Source organism: Vipera ursinii, assembly GCF_947247035.1.
Source record: "Vipera ursinii genome assembly, chromosome: 7".
Lineage (NCBI taxonomy): Eukaryota > Metazoa > Chordata > Lepidosauria > Squamata > Viperidae > Vipera > Vipera ursinii.
This window is the reverse complement of record NC_139521.1, coordinates 57,013,571-57,031,768: the sequence shown is the minus strand read 5'-3', so window position 1 is coordinate 57,031,768 and position 18,198 is coordinate 57,013,571. Positions and strand designations below refer to the sequence as shown.

The 18,198-nt window shown below is 37.3% G+C and overlaps 1 protein-coding gene across 2 annotated transcripts in view; it reads left to right on the top strand.

Annotated features, from left to right (window-relative positions):
- GSTCD (glutathione S-transferase C-terminal domain containing) overlaps nt 1-11,827 on the top strand; it is a 43,353-nt gene extending 31,526 nt beyond the window's left edge. The window contains exons 11-13 of one of the 2 annotated variants that reach the window (XR_014493006.1): nt 5,697-5,766; nt 7,484-7,545; nt 11,064-11,827. Coding sequence is in view for 1 of the 2 variants with exons in the window: in XM_083367093.1 (XP_083223219.1) it covers nt 5,697-5,766; nt 11,064-11,200 (207 nt within the window). In the remaining variant the exon portion in view is untranslated. The remainder of the gene's footprint in view (nt 1-5,696; nt 5,767-7,483; nt 7,546-11,063) is intronic. The other variant, XM_083367093.1, reaches the window with a different exon arrangement.
- The last annotated feature ends 6,371 nt before the right edge of the window (nt 11,828-18,198 follow it).

Genomic DNA, 18,198 nt, shown 5'->3' with positions numbered 1-18,198 from the left:
TCCTTATTTAAAGAGCTAAATATAACATATTAATGATCCCCTTCTAAAGCAGCGAGGTATTTATATCAAATAACCGTTCCAAAAATCTGAAGGGCATTATTAACCTTAGTCCACTGCAACGTACTTCCCACAGTGCATTTTCTATCGGAGGGCCAATACAAAAATATACCATATGACCTGTGGCCCTGTGGACAAGGGATCATTGAAAGTATAGCTCAAAGCCTGCCATACTGCATCAGGACTCACAGACTCAATTCATAACACCTTTCCTAATAAAATATCTGAGAAATACTGATATTTTTATGTGCAACTGTTATAACCTTTATTTTCATTTTTTTTACTGTGGATACACTGGCACACATTAAAAATGAAAATCTGTTGCTTGCTTGCAAAAGTGTACATGTAGATAACACACATATAAACATGCTATATACAGCATATATATATATATATATATATATATATATATATATATATATATATATATATATATATATATATATATATATATATATACCTACACCCTTACATATAAATACATATCAATATTAATCACTGTCCATCTTGAATGTATAGCGGAAAGAGGAAGCTTGAGAGTTCACAAGGTTAATACTGTATGGAACAAAACTGTGACTGAATCTGAATGTTCTGCTTCGGATGCCACGAAGCCTCCTCCCAGAAGGTAACAAGGTAAATAGGTTGTGAAGAGGATGTGTAGTGTCCCGCACAATCTTACGGACCCTGCTCAAGCAACGCTTATGTGCTATATCCTTGATGGAAGGGAATGAACTGCCAATAATCTTTTCAGCCATCCTCACCATTCTTTGCAGTGCCTTCCTGATTGAAGCAGTGATGCTTCCAAACCAGACTGTAATGCAATATTTTTTTTTTAATTTTAATTCCATTTATATCACTCCCTTCTCCGAAGACTCAGGGCGGCTTAGAAGCTTAGCAGTAGCCTTCATTCTATGTATATGCCTGCTTATTAGGGCTTTCACACACACCCCAAGCGGCATTATTACAAAGTCAGCTTATTGCCCCCAACAATCTGGGTCCTCATTTTACCTACCTCGGAAGGATGGAAGGCTGAGTCAACCTTGAGCCTGGTGGGATGCGAACCTGCACTAATTGCAGGCAGCTGGTGTTACTTAAGGAGGCATTAGCCCACTGCTCCACCAAGGCTCTGACAGGATGACAGGGTGCTTTCAGTCGTCCCTCTAGAAAGTGGGATAGGGGAAGGAAGATGTACTTTTCTCATGCGACGCAGAAAATGTGCATGCTGCTGTGCCTGCTTCACTGGTGTTTTTCATACACCAGTTCACCAAACCTCTACCTCCTTGAGGTAAGCACATCTTGAATAAAGCCCACTACTATTATATTGTCAGCATACTTCACAATATGGTTGCTGAGGAGAACCTGTGCCCAAGAAAATAGTGTTAGAAATATTAGTCCCAACTCACACATACTAGGGCCTGACAAGAAAATCAAGAATCCAGTTGCACAAAGGAGTATTAAAGCCTAAAGGGCCAGGTTTGTCTACTAGATGCTGAGGAATGATTGTGTTTAAAGCTGAACTGAAGTTGATAAACAGCATATGCACATGAGTATTTCTTTCCTCTAAGTCAGGGGTGTCAAACGGCCAGCCCGTTGGCTGGATGTGTCATGCCAAAACTGCGCCCACCCTAGCTACAGCAATGGGGGAAAAGTTGCGATATGTCATGACACGTCACGTGATGTTATAAGTTTGACACCCCTGCTCTAAGTGCTCCAAGCTCAGATGGAGAACAGAAGAAATAGCATCCTCTCTGAACGTGTCCAAAGTCTGCTCTGCTGTGTGTAAAATTAGACAAACATTAACTGGCCTTCATTAATCCTATCACCAATTGCGATATATTATTTTCTCTTTTATTTTTTTACTATTATTATTTTTTTAATGTTTTATTTGCTAGTGTGACCATAATAAAAAATTGAAATTGAAACATAATAATGAATAGTTTTGAAGTTTCTAATAAATGAAAATATATTTTAAAAAGCTAATACATGCCACTGCTTAAATAAATAACTCATGTGGAACTTGATTTTTTTTTTACTCACAACAGCAGCTTTGAAAAAAGTGACTTACGACCGTTTTTCACACTTAGGGACATCGTATTCAAGGTGCTGGTGATGACCTATAAAGCCCTAAATGGCGAGGGTCCGGGATATTTGAGGGAACACCTGCTGCCAGCATCAAGTTCCCTTCGTCCAGTGCGCTCCCACAGGGAGGGTCTCTTCAGGGTGCCGCCGATTAAAGATTGCCAGCGGGTAACACCCAGGGGTAGGGCCTTCTCAGTGGGTGCGCCTGCCCTGTGGAACCATCTGCCTGCGGAGGACTGCCCCCAACCTCCGTTCATTCCGCCGGGACCTGAAGACCTGGCTCTTCGAGCTCTCTGGCCCAGGCTGAGGATTTTTTAATCTTAATTTTAACTGGGTTTTAATTTTCTCAGGGTTCTATTTAATCTTTTTAATTTGTTTTAACGTTTGTATTGACTTTCTTTTAAATGCCCTGTAAACCGCCCTGAGTCCTTCGGGAAAGGGCGGTATATAAATCTAAATAAATAAAATAAATAAATAAATAATAAATAAACTAGGGAGGTAAAAGAACACAGGATTAAATCTTTTCACATAATTTATTAAATCTATTCTGAACACTTTTTTAGATGAAATCACTTAAAAGGCATTTATATACAAAACTTATATATGTGTGTGTGTATGTATGTGGAGCAGTGGGCTAATGCTGCTTGGGGTATGTGTGAAAGCCCTAATAAGCAGGCATATACATAGAATGAAGGCTACTGCTAAGCTTGTAAGCCGCCCTGAGTCTTCGGAGAAGGGCGGGATATAAATGGAATAAAAATAAAAACATATATATATATGTGTGTGTGTGTGTGTGTGTGTGTGTATGTATGTATGTATGTATGTGTATATATATATATTCGTAGATTTTCACAGGTACAGGTATGTAGGTCTTGTCGTATTCGGGTCTTTTCCCTTGTAAGATTGAGAGTGTCTTCGTGATGTTTCAACGAGGTCCCACTCGTCATCTTCAGGCTGGTGTCTTTGGCTTCGTTACACACACACACACACACACACACACACACACACACACACACACATATTCGTTGCAATGGCTATGTCCAAAACCTCAGCATGTCCTCAAATTAAAAAAAAAGATGTAAAGAAATACATGCTAACTTTATTTTTGTGTATTATCAACATTTTACTTCACACCTATTTGGACTGGAAGTATTAAACTAGTGGAAAAATAAAACGTTACTAATGTAAATTATTTTAAAAAAATTCTATCATGGGTGCAGTATATTTTTCCATGTCTTCTTAAATTTCTGAAAATTCTTTTTTTCATTGAGTTCATTGAATGTTGCAGTGATAAGAAAATAGCAAATTCATAAGTTAAGATGTGTCATAGTGAAACATTGCAGGTTCCAAGAAACAGATTGTTTTCATAAATGTGCAACAGGTTTTTTCTTTTTCTTTTTTTAAAAAAAGGTCATTTGTGCCAGAAGACATTCCAAAATAAGTCCAATTTATTTGTAGTATTTTATGTGAATCTATACCAGATGGTGTCCCAATTCCAAGTTTATATCTTATAACATGGTTGTATCAGCACTAATGAGAACCCTTCCAGTTTGGATTTATATACTTTTAATTATCCCTATGAAGCCAACTTAGTGGCTAGACATTGTCACACACTCCATAGTTTATCCCAGTCTTGTATTTTTTTTATTTGTCAAATGAAGCTTAAAGCATTTTTATCCTTTAATTTTTTGTTCAAAATGGCAGTACCAAAAACTCATAATAAAGAAGTGGTAGTTGGTCAGTGAGATTATGTGAATTTTCTTATAGAAAATTCCTTGTATCACTAAACGATGTTACGTAAATATTAAATACACATATATGTAATACAGAACAGTGCTTTTTAGAAAAGAGGAGCAAAGGGAAATTAGGAAAACCTGTTGTACAATTTAATAAAATGATTTTGTCCCATTAAGGGTATAAATATCCAGACAATAAAACCTTTTTCTTCACGAATAGAAAGCTTTTTCATTTAAGCTAATGTTTCCAAAGAGGGAGCACTTTACACACATAAAGCCATTAACACATCTAAGGAAGTTTTATTCCAATTATGTCATTTTTCTAAATATTAGATTTATCTTCTGTTTCCCAGACATTTAGAATCCAAAGTACCTAGTTAGTGTTATTTCTGGAATACCAAACTCTGTTTTGAATTATACTGTTAAATAAACATACAAAAAAACCCCCACTGTGATTTAAAAACCAGAGTGAGAAAGAGAATATGGCATTTTATACATGGATTAGCAATATTTATTAACATTTCACCTAGATTAGTAAAACACAATAAAATACAAATGTTAAAAAGATCTATGTTCAGATACCAATGTCTAGGCCACAGGTGTCAAACTCGCCATGTCATGTGACATGTCGCGACGTATTGCAACTCTTTTTGCATTGCTGGCAATGGGGTGGGCATGGCTTAGGTATGATGAAGCTGGCCCATGGGCCAGCAGTTTAACACCCCTGGTCTATGCCGTCTAATCATTGAAGCACAGCATTGTTTGTATTTTTTAAAAATCAGATACTGGACCGGTATGTGCCCTCAGCTTAGAGCTGGTTACAATGTGATCTACAGTTTGACGTGGGATCTCACAATCATACTAGGGAGGATACTGTGCCCCATTTATACGGACAGTCCTGGCAGACGCCGTGCGAGGTGTGAATTCTATTCAGGATTGCCCATTACTGATGTGGTAGTTCAAAGCCTGGCACCTTTTTTGCGGGGATGATGTATATGTCTACCTATGTTTAAATTTCCAATACATTTCCTTCTTAATTTACTGGTTTGAAATTCCATATCATACCAGTCTCAGGACCAACAGTTTGTACAAAATAAAGCATAAGTTGAAAAAATAAAAATAATACATATACCATCATGCCATTGATCTTTATTTTTTCACTTAATAGGGAGTAGACTGACTTCTAAGGTCTTCTCAGTAGGAAGCATGTAAGGCACAATATATTCAGTCAATTACAGTATGTGACTGCATTAATGAAACTTAGTTCCAGATTGTACAGGTAAAGTTAATCTTTAGGGATAGAGTTTAATAAGCAAACAAATCAACAGTTCAAAAGCTCATGGTATAAAAGTACAGCGTTATGAATTCATCTGGGAGTCTTGTACTCAATCACAGAGCATGCCTATCCAAGAGTCAAAAATAATGAAGGAGAAGGCACAAAATAGTAGCATAGGAGGCATTACAACTGGGTTAAAGTCATTTAATGCTATAGCAGTAAAAGCAAAGAGGCAAAAATACAGTCAGGGATATGTTTCCCCTTTCCAAAGAATATTTGCCAGTGGAGAATCCTGTAGTTTTCATTTGCAATTATAATAGCTGTATCCGGTTTTGACTGAGTCAGATGAACATGAATTAACTTTCCCTTGCTCTCCTTTCAGAATGAATGACAAAAGTATAATCTAAAATCTGCTGATAGCAATTTTTAAGAGAAACATAGATAAACCTACTTTTCTGGATAGTCCTATTAAAATAATTATTTTTGTAGAGTGAAACAATGCCAGTGACCATTTGTGTGTGTGTGTGTGTGTGTGTTTTATATTCTAGGAGCACATGATTCTTTGCAGATTTGCTGATCAGACAGCTGTCCAGCTGCCCTCTGAACGCAGGCAAATAGGTATGCTTTTCTGTAGAACAGCTGTTGTGGAGATTATATACACTGTAGTTGGTGATGTGATTAGCTTACTATTAATGGCTGGTTGTGACATGTTTATTAACAAGAAGTTATAAAAGTGTATGGCTGATTCTAATCTCTTGTCAACCACGAAGACTCTTGGGCAAGCCTTGCCCTTGCAGACATAGATTTCCTTAAAAATCATACTAACACTACTAATGTTGCCTCCCTCTCTTCAAAATCTGTTTCCTGATTCTTCTGATAGATGTACAGTAGGTGCTATTGTGAAATTAGCTTTCTTGTAATAATAACACATTCAAACACAACCTCTTCTTTGTGCTAAATGCTTATATCATTGAGCAATTTAATTATATATAACATGTGGATAAATATCCAAAATGGTCAGTGACTCATAAAAAACAGCAATAATATGCTTTAGTATGGATAGTATGGAAATCAACATCAATAAATCAGACATATCACTCAACATATTAAAAAATAAAATGAGGCAATATTTACAGCAACAAAACACAGTAGGCCAACCAACAGAAATTATTTGGTTCACTGTAAGGCAGAACAGAACAAAAAATATTAATCACACTGGTAAGATCTCAGCAGTTTTCAAGCAGTAGTCTAAGGCATGGCTTGAGCAAGTTCTAGATTCATACTTAGTTTAGACATATGATAGGCATAACTAGTTAGGAATCTTTATTGCATATCAGTAACTCACTTAGAGTTGATTGCTGTCTGTTAGCTTGGAGTTACAGCTCTCTATTTATCCCCACTCTAATTTTAGTTACGTCTTTTTCCCAACTCTTGTGTTCTCTGTAACAAACTCTCTGCCCTGTGCCTATTAGCCTTCAAGCTTGGTGATTGTTTGACTATATCAAAGCTAATTGTTCTGCCCTGAAAAACTGGCTATTGACTAAATTCTAATGCTGATTAATTTGACTATTTTTAAAACTTTTAAGTGATGTTCTACAGTATTATTCTAATTGATTTTATGTTTTAGTCATTATTAAATGTCTTAGGAAGACATGTGATTGAAAAGTGAACCATAAATATTTGAAGTAAATATTTGCAAGAAGTAACAGAAAAATCTATCTGGTTGCTAAGAATCAGCAATGACTTGATGGTGCATAATTAATCAGGAGAAAAAATGAGGATTAATATTAATGAAAGTGTTTAGTTACAGGCTATATCACAGAGGTATTAACAACAATAAAAGTGTTTGCTTTGACACCTGCATAAAATATTCGGTCTCTATGCTTCAGGGTACATAAAGAAATTCCAGGATCTTCTAACCTTTTGTATCTCTCAGTAAATCTGGCAGATTTTAAAGTTAGCAAAATTATGCTGTTATCAACCCAGCTGTGCATTTGAAAGGTGTCATTCACCAATTGGGTGTGAGTACCTTTTACAATACTTTGGTGATATATAAAGGAAATATGTCACATAAGGATGGGTGGAATGGTTGTGTCTTTGTGTGCTTTTAAACGTTGATTCAGCAGTCCTTTTTCCCTTCATGGAAAAAATAGGAAAAGGAGAAATTTCTGAACCTCAAGCATCTTCTGTCCTTCCATTTAGCTTTTGTGTTCTTATTCTTGTCTTGTTAGTTCTGATGTTATACTTGACATTAGGGTCCATTAAAAGTCTTTCTATTTCAGTCATCTTTCTTCACCTTTTAAACTTGCTAATGGGTGTGTAATTTTATTTTCAGATGACTGAAGGGGGAGGGAGGTCAGATCAGATTAGCATGAAACACATGTTCCCTAAAAGCAGGTACTGAAATACACTGGGGTGCAGTTAAGCTTAATCATAACTAGTCCTCCCTGAAAGTAATGTTTTTTGAACCAGTGGGACTCACTTTTGAATATTTACCAACAAATGCTTAAGTTTGTGCTGTCAAATTTCTTTCATTATATTTCCAACCCAAATTGCTCTTCCAAACAACACATTTTCTTTTTGCTACTCCTCTGTTACTTCTACTTTCTCAGTTTCTTAACAATATAAAAATAATTTATATAGTATTCTGTCTATGGATATCACTGTTATAGGGATTGACTTCTGTATATAATATAAAGCATGGTAGTCACCAGATGTATAAAATTAGATGATGTGTAAATTTTTATTTAGACCAAAGATAGATTACAAAGTAGCATTCAAAGTTATTAGTATTTTGTCAATTATTATTATAATATTTTCATATATCTCCAGAAACCCAAAATACATTCCAATTTCTTCCCAACAATAACTCTATAGGACAGGTGGCGATGAGAGAGTTCTGGCCCAAGTTAACCAGTAAGCTTCTATGATTGTGGGAGATCTGGAATTTGGGTCTCCCCAGATGTAAGGCTGACATCTTAACTGGCTTTCAGAATTTTTTTTTGAAACAAAGTGATTTTTCCTTTATCACATACATAATAATAATAATAATAATAATAATAATAATAATAATAATAATAATAATAATAATAATAGAAAACTAAAGCTTTGTATGGACAACATTTGAAAAACATTGAAGGAAAATGTGATAACAACTTGACATGGGCATGGCTTAAGATGGGAACCATCAAGAAAGAAACAGAAGGCTTAATACTGGCTGCTCAAGAACAAGCACTACAAACTAATGCCATGAAAGCGAAGATACAAACATCTACTGACAATCCAAATTGCCGACTTTGCAACAACAAAGCTGAAACTGTTTCACATTTAATATGTGAGTGCAGCAAAATCACGCAAACTGATTACAAAGCTAGACATGAGCGAGTTGCTAAACTAATTCACTGGGCATTGTGTAAAAAATACGACTTGCCTGTGTCCGAAAAGTCGTGGGAACGTAGGGTGGAAAAAGTTGTCGAGAATGAGAGGATGAAGATCTTGTGAGACTTCCAAATACAGACAGATCGCCATTTGGAACACAACACGCCAGATATCACAGTTGTAGAGAACTGAAGCGTACAACTGATTGATATCGCTGTACCAGGAGATGCCAGAGTCGAAGAAAAAGAACTGGGAAAAATTACGAAATACCGCGACCTGGCCATTGAAACTGCGCAATTATGGATGTCATCGGGGCACTGGGAACTATGTCCAAAAACTTTACAACACACATCAAGAAATTGCAACTTTCTGCAATAACTCCAGCAAAGCTACAAAAAACTGTCCTATTCAGAACATTTTACATTTTAAGGAGATACCTGGTTGATACCTAGGATGCTGGCAGCAGCCCGTGTCAACCATTAGTGCAAGTCAATTTGAGTGTTCAGTTGACTGAGTTTCATGTTTTATGAATAAAAGTTTAATAATAATAATAATAATAATAATAATAATAATAATAATAAGAAGAAGAAGAAGAAGAAGAAGAAGAAGAAGAAGAAGAAGGAGGAGGAGGAGGAGGAGGAAGAGACCTTGGAGGTCATCTAGTCCAACCCCCTGCTCAGGCAGGAAACCCTATACCAGGGGTCAGCAACCTGAAACAGTGAAAGAGCCACTCGGAACTGGTTCCCTCACAAAAGGAAAAACTGGGAGCCGCAAAAAATGTGTGCGCATGTGTGTACATGCGCGAATGTGCAGAACAGGGTTTGACTGAAGAGTGGAGCCAAGGCAAGATATGCACCTACCCTGCATATTTGAATTGATTGGTTAAACTTTTTTAGTCCCACTTTTTTTGGGGGGACTGCACATGGCAGAGGACTGGGAGCCGCCGGAGACGGCTGAAAGAGCCGCATGCGTCTCCGGAGCCGCGGGTTGCAGACCTGTGCCCTATACCATTTCATACAAATGGCTGTCCAGTCTCTTCTTAAAAACTTCCAGTGATGGAGCATTCATCACTTCTGGAGGCAGGTTGTTCCACTGGTTAATTGTTCTAACTGTCAGGAAATTTCTCCTTAGTTCTAGGTTGCTTCTCTCCTTGATTAGTTTCCATCTGTTGCTTCTTGTCCTGCTTTCAGGTGCTTTGGAGAATAGCTTGACTCCCTCTTCTTTGTGGCAGCCCCTGAGATATTGGAACACTGCTATCATGTCACCCCCCTCGCCCTTCTCTTCGTTAAACTACACATACCCAATTCCAGCAACCGTTCCCTATATGTTTTAGCCTCCAGCCCCCTAATCATCTTTGTTGCTCTTCTCTGTACTCTTTCTAGAGTCTCGACATCTTTTTTACATCGTGGTGACCAAAACTGGATGCAGTATTCCAGGTGTGGTCTTACCAAGGCTTTGTAAAGTGGTATTAGTACTTCACGTGATCTTGATTCTATCCCTCTGTTAATGCAGCCTAGCATTGTGTTGGCTTTTGTGGCAGCTGCAGCACACTGCTGGCTCATATTAAAGTGATTGTCCACTAGGACTCCGAGATTCCTCTCACAGTTACTACTATTGAGCAAGGTACCACCTATACTATACCTGTGCATTTGATTTTTCCTGCCTAAATGTAGAACCTTACTTTTTTCACCATTGAATTTCATTTTGTTAGATAGCGCCCAGTGTTCGAGTCTGTCCAGATCCTCCTGTATCTTAAGCCTATCTTCTGGAGTATTGGCTATTCCTGCCAGCTTGGTGTCGTCTGCAAATTTGATGAGTTCCCCATCTATCCCCTCATCCAAATCGTTGATGAAGAGCACTGGGCCCAGAACAGAGCCCTGGGGCACTCCACTACACACTTCCTTCCATGTAGATGCAGTTCCATTGAGGACCACACGCTGAGTACGGCCTGTCAGCCAGCTATGAATCCATCTGGTGGTGATGCTATCTAACCCACATTTTTCTATCTTATCAAGTAGTAGGTTGTGATCTACTTTATAAAATGTCTTACTGAAGTCCAAGTAAATTATATCTACAGCATTCCTCTGGTCCATTAATTTTGTCACTTGGTCAAAGAATGCAATAAGATTTGTCTGGCATGATCTGTTTTTAACAAACCCATGTTGGCTTTTAGTGATGACTTTGTTTGCATCAAGGTGTTCGCTGATTTGTTGTTTGATTATCTTTTCCAGAATCTTCCCAGCTATTGAGGTCAGGCTGATAGGTCTGTAGTTTCCTGGAGCTATTTTTTTCCCTTTTTTGAAGATGGGAACTACATCAGCTCTCTTCCAGTCCTCTAGTAGTTCCCCAGTGCTCCAGGATCTTTGAAAAATATAGTTCAGTGGTTCTGAGATTACGTCTGCCAGTTCCTTGAGAACCTTGGGGTGTAATCCATCTGGTCCTGGTGATTTGAACTCGTCTAGGCTGGACAGGTGCTCACTTACCATTTTCTTGCCTATCTTAACCTTGCCTATATATATTCTGTTCATATATTTCAGGTAAACAGTGCATGGGACTGGTGGACCTTGACCGGGCTTGGAGTGTGGAAAGAAGCAACTACTCAGTCCAAGTGATAACCATGGAACCAGAGTCATGTTCCCCAAAGAATAATTTGATAACTGGTGTCCCAATTTAATTCAAAGGTTTTCCTGTCAAGTTGAATTAATTTTTAGTTCTCTTGATCAAAATGCAAATAACTTTCTGAAGACTGGAAAGGAAACGCTGTACATCTTGAATCAGTTGTCTCCAGAAAAAGGAAGGAATCGCAGTAGGGGCTATCTTGCAAAGCTTCCTAATTCCTGTTTGAAATATGTGATTAAATCACATCTGGCTCTCCCAAAATGTTAAGCAGTCTACATTATAATAGCAACCAATATATTCTTGGAAGAATGATTTCCTTTTTTATGAAAATTGGTCTTGCACATTGGGAAACATTTTGCAAGTATTTTAGGCTTATCAGTATTGAACTAGAGAACAAATCATAGTATCTTCTTTTCAATATTGTACAATTATATCTTTTGTGCTCAGTTGCAACTGTATTGCTGTAAATACAAAGTATCACTTTGGTCAAATATTTTAATTTTTTTTAGAAAAGTATACTCTAAATAAAAAAAAATCTCACATTGCAGTCAACATGTGATCGTATGTGGTCAACATCCATGTGGTTTTCTTGATAACTATATGAGTGCGGTTTGATTATTTGCAATTTCCTACCCTAGCTTAAGGGTTTTTATATTTTTGGTAATTTCCCATTGAAGTACTAACGAGGTCCACTCTTTCTTAGCCTATTTCAAGATAGCCAAGGTCATCTAGGGAATGCTTCAGATCAAACTCACCACTGTATTTACAGTATATAATTTACAAGTAGATTTATACATTAACTTTGATTACTGGCCTTTGAAGGACAAAGCAGATTTGTAAGGAATTCTTTTAAGTGTGTGTATGTACATTTACCTGTTTTTTCTGCAACTCTTTATCTTCTTTCAGTGAGAGGATCCTTTAATCTTTCCCTGTGAGGATTATGTTCCATGTTTTGATTTGGCCACATGAATGCTGGGGAGGAAGAGGATAGGGAAAAGAAAACAACTGTGGGAATGACAGTTACAGTCAGTACTTTTTTTGTAAAAGAAAAAGGTGCCGGAACTCACACATGTCATATAACCCGCCTTACCTACCCTACAAGGTTTCATCCAAAAAAGGTGCCGGAACTCCGTTCTGAGTGTTCTATGAGAAAAAAAAGCCCTGGTTACAGTAGAAAAAAGCCACATGCCTGTACTTCATTTCTTTTTTTTTTTAGATCTGTTTCTCTAGGAAAACTGATTGTTGGTATTTTGAGATATGCGGTCATGTGTAGGTTACAGCTTGGTCCTCCTGAATAAACACTGGAATAGCACTCCTTTTTCAGGCTTTAATTTATATCAGCTCATTTTTTTAAAAAAACCTCATTTTAAGTTATGTTGTCATTAACCATTCAGACAGATTCTTCAGAAGGTAAAGTAGTGTAACCAGATACAGAGCACTTTTTAAATTATTACATTGTTTAGGTTCTGTTTGGTTTACTCAAGCAATGAACTGTAAACCTTCTCCAGAATTAATTCATTAGAGTAGACTTAGTTGTTCCTCCAGTAATGTCAGGGCTGGATAAAATGTTCAAACTCTAATATTTCAAGCTTGGATTATGTTTCTTCTCTCATATTTATTGTCTGAAGAATTAAAGAGATTGTCCAAAGCTAATCAAAGAAAGAGCAATATGTGTAATACAGTAATCCTGTTAAGAAACATTTTGTTTTGAGTGGTTTTTGTAACAGTTTACTATTGTTTATGGCATAACCAATGAGCATATTTTTTCTTGTTCTCATTCTATTGCACTAGCTTTCTAATATCAGTATAATGTGTTTTTGAGACTATTGGATTCTTTCAATAAGAAATTTAACATTTACTATTGAACATTTAAGGTGGTCCGTTGCATATTTAATGATAGTTTTTGCTTGTATTACTTTATATTGTAATGTTTAAGACACTTTAAAACTGACTTTCAAGACAAACAGTCCCAAGGCAATTTGTTCACACTTTATTTCTGTGAAGATAAAAGGCAGGAAGACCCAAATGTGTGCAGCTTTTATCTTCCAAAATATAAATGAAGCAATCTTAAAGGAAATATCTTTAGTAGTACCATTCTGTTTCATTACCAAATCATAAGTGACAAAGGTTTGAATACAGTCTTACAAAACTGACTGCGTCAGAGAGAAATTTGATAGATAATTACTAAAATCAGCTTTTTAAAAAAACCTCTAAAAGCTTATTATCCAAAACGAACTCACACATTGAAATGGAAAAATGCTGGAATATGGCAGCAGTGTCATTTCTCCCTAGTCAGTGGGAGAAAGAGAAATAAGCAGGTGGCTAAGCAAAAGGGCTCAAAAGACACTTTATGAGCTGATAATGAAGTTTCATAAGTGACAAGATCCTGGTTGGAGAAAATCAGGTCTAAAAGTGTTTTGGAAGTTCTTCAGTAAATGCTAGTGAGAGAATTTCTTGTAGAGCTCATCGTCTATCCAAGATAACAGTGATGCAACATGGAAAAATGAATCAGACACATTGTTGTGGATACCTCATATAACAAATGTGTGGCCACAGTCCAAATGTATTAAAGATTATAGTTAATACCAATAGAAAATTGTAAGTACCATTCAGTTAAACCAGACATGTCAAACACAAGGCCCGGGGGCTGGATCCGGCCTGCAAAGTGGTTTTATGCGGCCCACGAAGCCATCCTGGAAACAGTGAGGTAACGGCCCCCACTGCCTTGGCCCTGGCCCTTCTGCCAGAGACCCTCAGATCTGTCCCACTCCTGCCCAGGCCCCCTTAGGCACCCTTGATGTGAACGATGTAGAGCTGGCCACGCCCACCCAGTAGGACATATGCACACTAGCCACACCCACCCAGGAGGCCATGCCCACCCAGGCCACACCCACCCAGCCCCTTGAGGGCAACCGCAATGCTGATGCGGCCCTCAATGAAATTGAGTTTGACACCCCTGAGTTAAACTAAAGTAAGGGCTAATTGGAACAACACTTTTTGCTTAATTTTAGAAATGCCGGTAGTGTAGAGGCTGCCTGGACTTCCAGGCTGGAGAATATACGATAAAAGTAGGACTATCTCTGGAAAGATCTGTTACTTGATCTCTGGACCAAAAACTTTGTAAGGAGGAGTGACCACTAGTGCCTCCTCACTAGATGACCAGACAAGGTGAGCACATAGGATTTTGGCAACTTGTAGATTTGAATTCATTGGGACTTCTTGTAACGGATGTGTTATTTTCACATGATGGAGTTTGACTTATCCACTGCATGTTTATAATTTCTAGGTCATGTTCAATAGTTCATTGCAGTAGTCCAAATACTGTAGGTATGTGATCAGAACTCGATTACCATCACCAATTAGAATCCTGCCCCATCATAAGAGTTTCTGGGCAGGAAATCATTTTACTGTATTGTACTTTTTTTAACCGGACAAAACCAAATCTATTTGATATATGAATAAGGAGCCAACAGAGAATCTTGCTAATATTACCTCTTCCTATGATGACAAATCTTCTTTATGTGTTTCTATTTAACATTTATTCCTGCCTGTATAAATTTCCCTTTATTTCAGTCTGGATGGTTGTTGTTGTTAGCTGCGAAGTTGTGTCCGACCCATCGCGACCCCATGGACAATGTTCCTCCAAGCCTTCCTGTCCTCTACCATCTTCTGGAGTCCATTTAAGCTCACGCCTACTGCTTCAGTGACTCCATCCAGCCACCTCATTCTCTGTCATCCCCTTCTTCTCTTGCCCTCAATCTTTCCCAGCATTAGGCTCTTCTCCAGTGAGTCCTTCCTTCTCATTAGGTGGCCACGCCAAAGTATTTGAGTTTCAACTTCAGGATATGGCCTTCTAAAGAGCAGTCAGGGTTGATCTCTAGGACTGACCAGTTTGATCGCTTTGCAGTCCAAGGGACTCACAGGAGTCTTCTCCAGCACCATAGTTCAAAGGCCTCAATTCTTTGGCGCTCAGCCGTTCTTATGGTCCAGCTTTCACAGCCATACATTGCAACTAGGAAGACCATAGCCTTGACTATACGCACTTTTGTTGGCAGGGTGATGTCTCTGCTTTTTAGTGTGATGTCTAGATTTGCCATGGCTTTCATTCCCAGGAGCAAGTGTTAATTTCTTGGCTACAGTCCCCATCTGCAGTGATCTTGGAGCCCAGGAAAATAAAATCTGTCACTACCTCCATTTCTTCCCCATCTATTTGCCAGGAATTGAGAGGGCCGGATGCCATGATCTTGGTTTCCTTAATGTTAAGTTTCAACCCAACTTTTGCACTCTCCTTCTTCACCCGCAACAAGAGGCTCTTTAGTTCTTCTTCACTTTCTGCCATTAGAGTGGTATCATCTGCATATCTTAGGTTGTTGATATTTCTCCTGGCAATCTTAATTCCAACTTTTGATTCATCTAGCCCTGCCTTTCTCATGATGTGCTCTGCATATAAGTTTAAATAGGCAGGGCGACAGTATACAGCCTTGCCAGACTCCTTTCCCAATTTTGAACCAATCAGTGGTTCCGTGTCCAGTTCACACTGTTGCTTCATATAGGTTTCTCAAGAGACAAATAAGAAGGTCTGGTACTCCCATCTCTTTAAGAACTTGCCACAGTTTGTTGTGATCCATACAATCAAAGGCTTTAGCATAGTCAATGAAGCAGAAGTAGATGTTTTTCTGGAACTTCCTAGCTTTCTCCATGAACCAGCATATGTTGGCAATTTGATCTCTAGTTCCTCTGCCTCTTTGAAATCCTGCCTGTAGTTCAGGTAGTTATCGATCCACGTACTGCTGGAGTCTAGCTTGTAGGATTTTAAGCATAACTGGATGGTTAGGGAGAGCCATTTGGGAATAGAAATAAACATTTTCTCTAAAAGTAATATTTTGGTAACCATCGTTTGCTGTATATTATCAAAATAAATTGATTAAAATATATATGAAGCCACACACTTCAGGATCCTCGTAAGTCATTCTACTCTAATCAAAAATATTATTAGACTCTCTCTGAAATATTTGGCATTTGTTCACCATTGTATATCAACAACTAGAGCTAATGCATAAATTATTACCTAGTTTCCTAATCTATTCTCCTTGTAATTTTATCTGTTCAACTGTGCTTTCTAGTTTATTTTTTCTTTAAGATTGTAGTGTTCCAACTGGGGTCATGGTTTAGGGTGTGTTAACAAAGCATTCCAGAGATTTGTTTTCAAATTGGCAATTGGCTTTCATGCATTCATTCCTTTTTTTCCCCTTCAAAAAGGTCACAACACTTTTTATGCTTTATTTTTAGCTTCTAACTTTCTTGCTGGCATAAAGTTTAGTAGTGGAAGTATGTGTTACAGAGACCGATGTGACAATCCTGTCAAATTCATCTGACAAAGACCAAATAACCGAGTCACAGAACTCTGACTAGGTCTGCTAATTTATTTTTCTAAAATTGCAATACCCACTTATTTAAATGTTGTACTTGTATATGCAGAATTAGTTTTTTTTTTAAAAAATTAGGCAGTTTCCCTAGGCCCTATGTATCAACAGTATGGTTTAGTATTTCATATTATCAGATGGATTGGTATTTTTACTAACTCATTTACTTAAACTGTTTTAAATAAAAATTACACCAAAGGATTGTAATTAGAGGAAAGAGGGAGGTGTGAACTTTTTCACTTTCTTGCGTCTTAGAGGTCCTTTATGTGTCAGCTTCCTAGAAGGTGAATTTGTTAAGAATGTTATTGTTGAATAGACAAGTGCATCTACTTCATTCCAATTCCAGTATTGGAAGAGATTTTTTTTAGGATAATCAATACAAAAATCTGTATAAAACTAATCTTGTAATTTTTCTTCAATATTTGTGTAACAGTTTATATTTGCATTTTTATGGCAGGCTGGACTGTAAATAAATGCCACAATGGCATTTCTATATTTAACTATTTGCAGTTCTAACATGGAGCCCAATTAATTTATTAAATTAATCTTGGTATGTAACATGCATCCTTTAACATGCAAATAATTGCTTGGAATAGCAGCAAGTTATCAAGATTTCAGCAGACACGAAAGGGAATTTAATATTCCTTCCTGAAACTATCATGAAAATTACTCTTCTGAAGTTACTCGTCTGGATAAACTTTCAATTGATGCCAATGGAATTGTTTTTCTTAATTGAAATGATGCTTCTATAGAATGGTTTTCAGTAAGGATTTAGAAGGGGAAGGAAAGGGTTAAAACTTTCCTTGGTATTCCTATATTCTTACTTCCAAGCAATGGTATGTGGATTCTTAGGAAATCGTGCCCATAATTTTGTACCAAGATATAAATTAAAGACACATGAGTATTCATTACAGAGAATATCAGTAAGTTCCTGCCCTACTCATTTATGCTCTTTGGCCTGTTAATTCTATTATCATTTGGTAGATGCTACAAAACTTGTATTATAGAATCCGCTTCCATAAAATTTAAAACATTACCAACTATGCCTTTGTGTTTTTAAAGTGTTCACAATAACCTATGTTGTTTAAGCAAGATCTACTAGATAAACCAGAACTCAGTCTCTTAGTGATGTTCAGGATGATAGGTATTAGCAAATCAGAAGATTAACTCCAGGCACTTTAGAGTCACTTTCAGTCTTTGTTTGGGCTCATATTGACTAAACCACAATAGTTAATTTGGTGCAAGTCTCTGTACTGAAATCAGCCAAATCACATATCTTAGTGTGAAAATTGAATTTTGTCATAAATCTTTATCATTTTACAGGCTGATGGCAATAGTGAAAGGTTTAAGACAAATGTGGCTACCACATTACTTACTGAATTGATACCCTACTGTTCCATTAACTCCAGTACTCAAAGCATTTTGCAGCAAAGATGGAGAGAACAAAGCATGACAATAAAATAGATGCTTATCAAAATAAAGCGAAGCTTAAATCACAAAATAAAATGTAGAAAAAGATGTGTTTTTCCAACTTCCTGCATGCTGGGAAGATTGGAATCAAATTCATCTTAGGAAATCATTGCCACCACCTGCAAACCCAATGAAAGCACAGGTCAAGGAGCATTCTCTT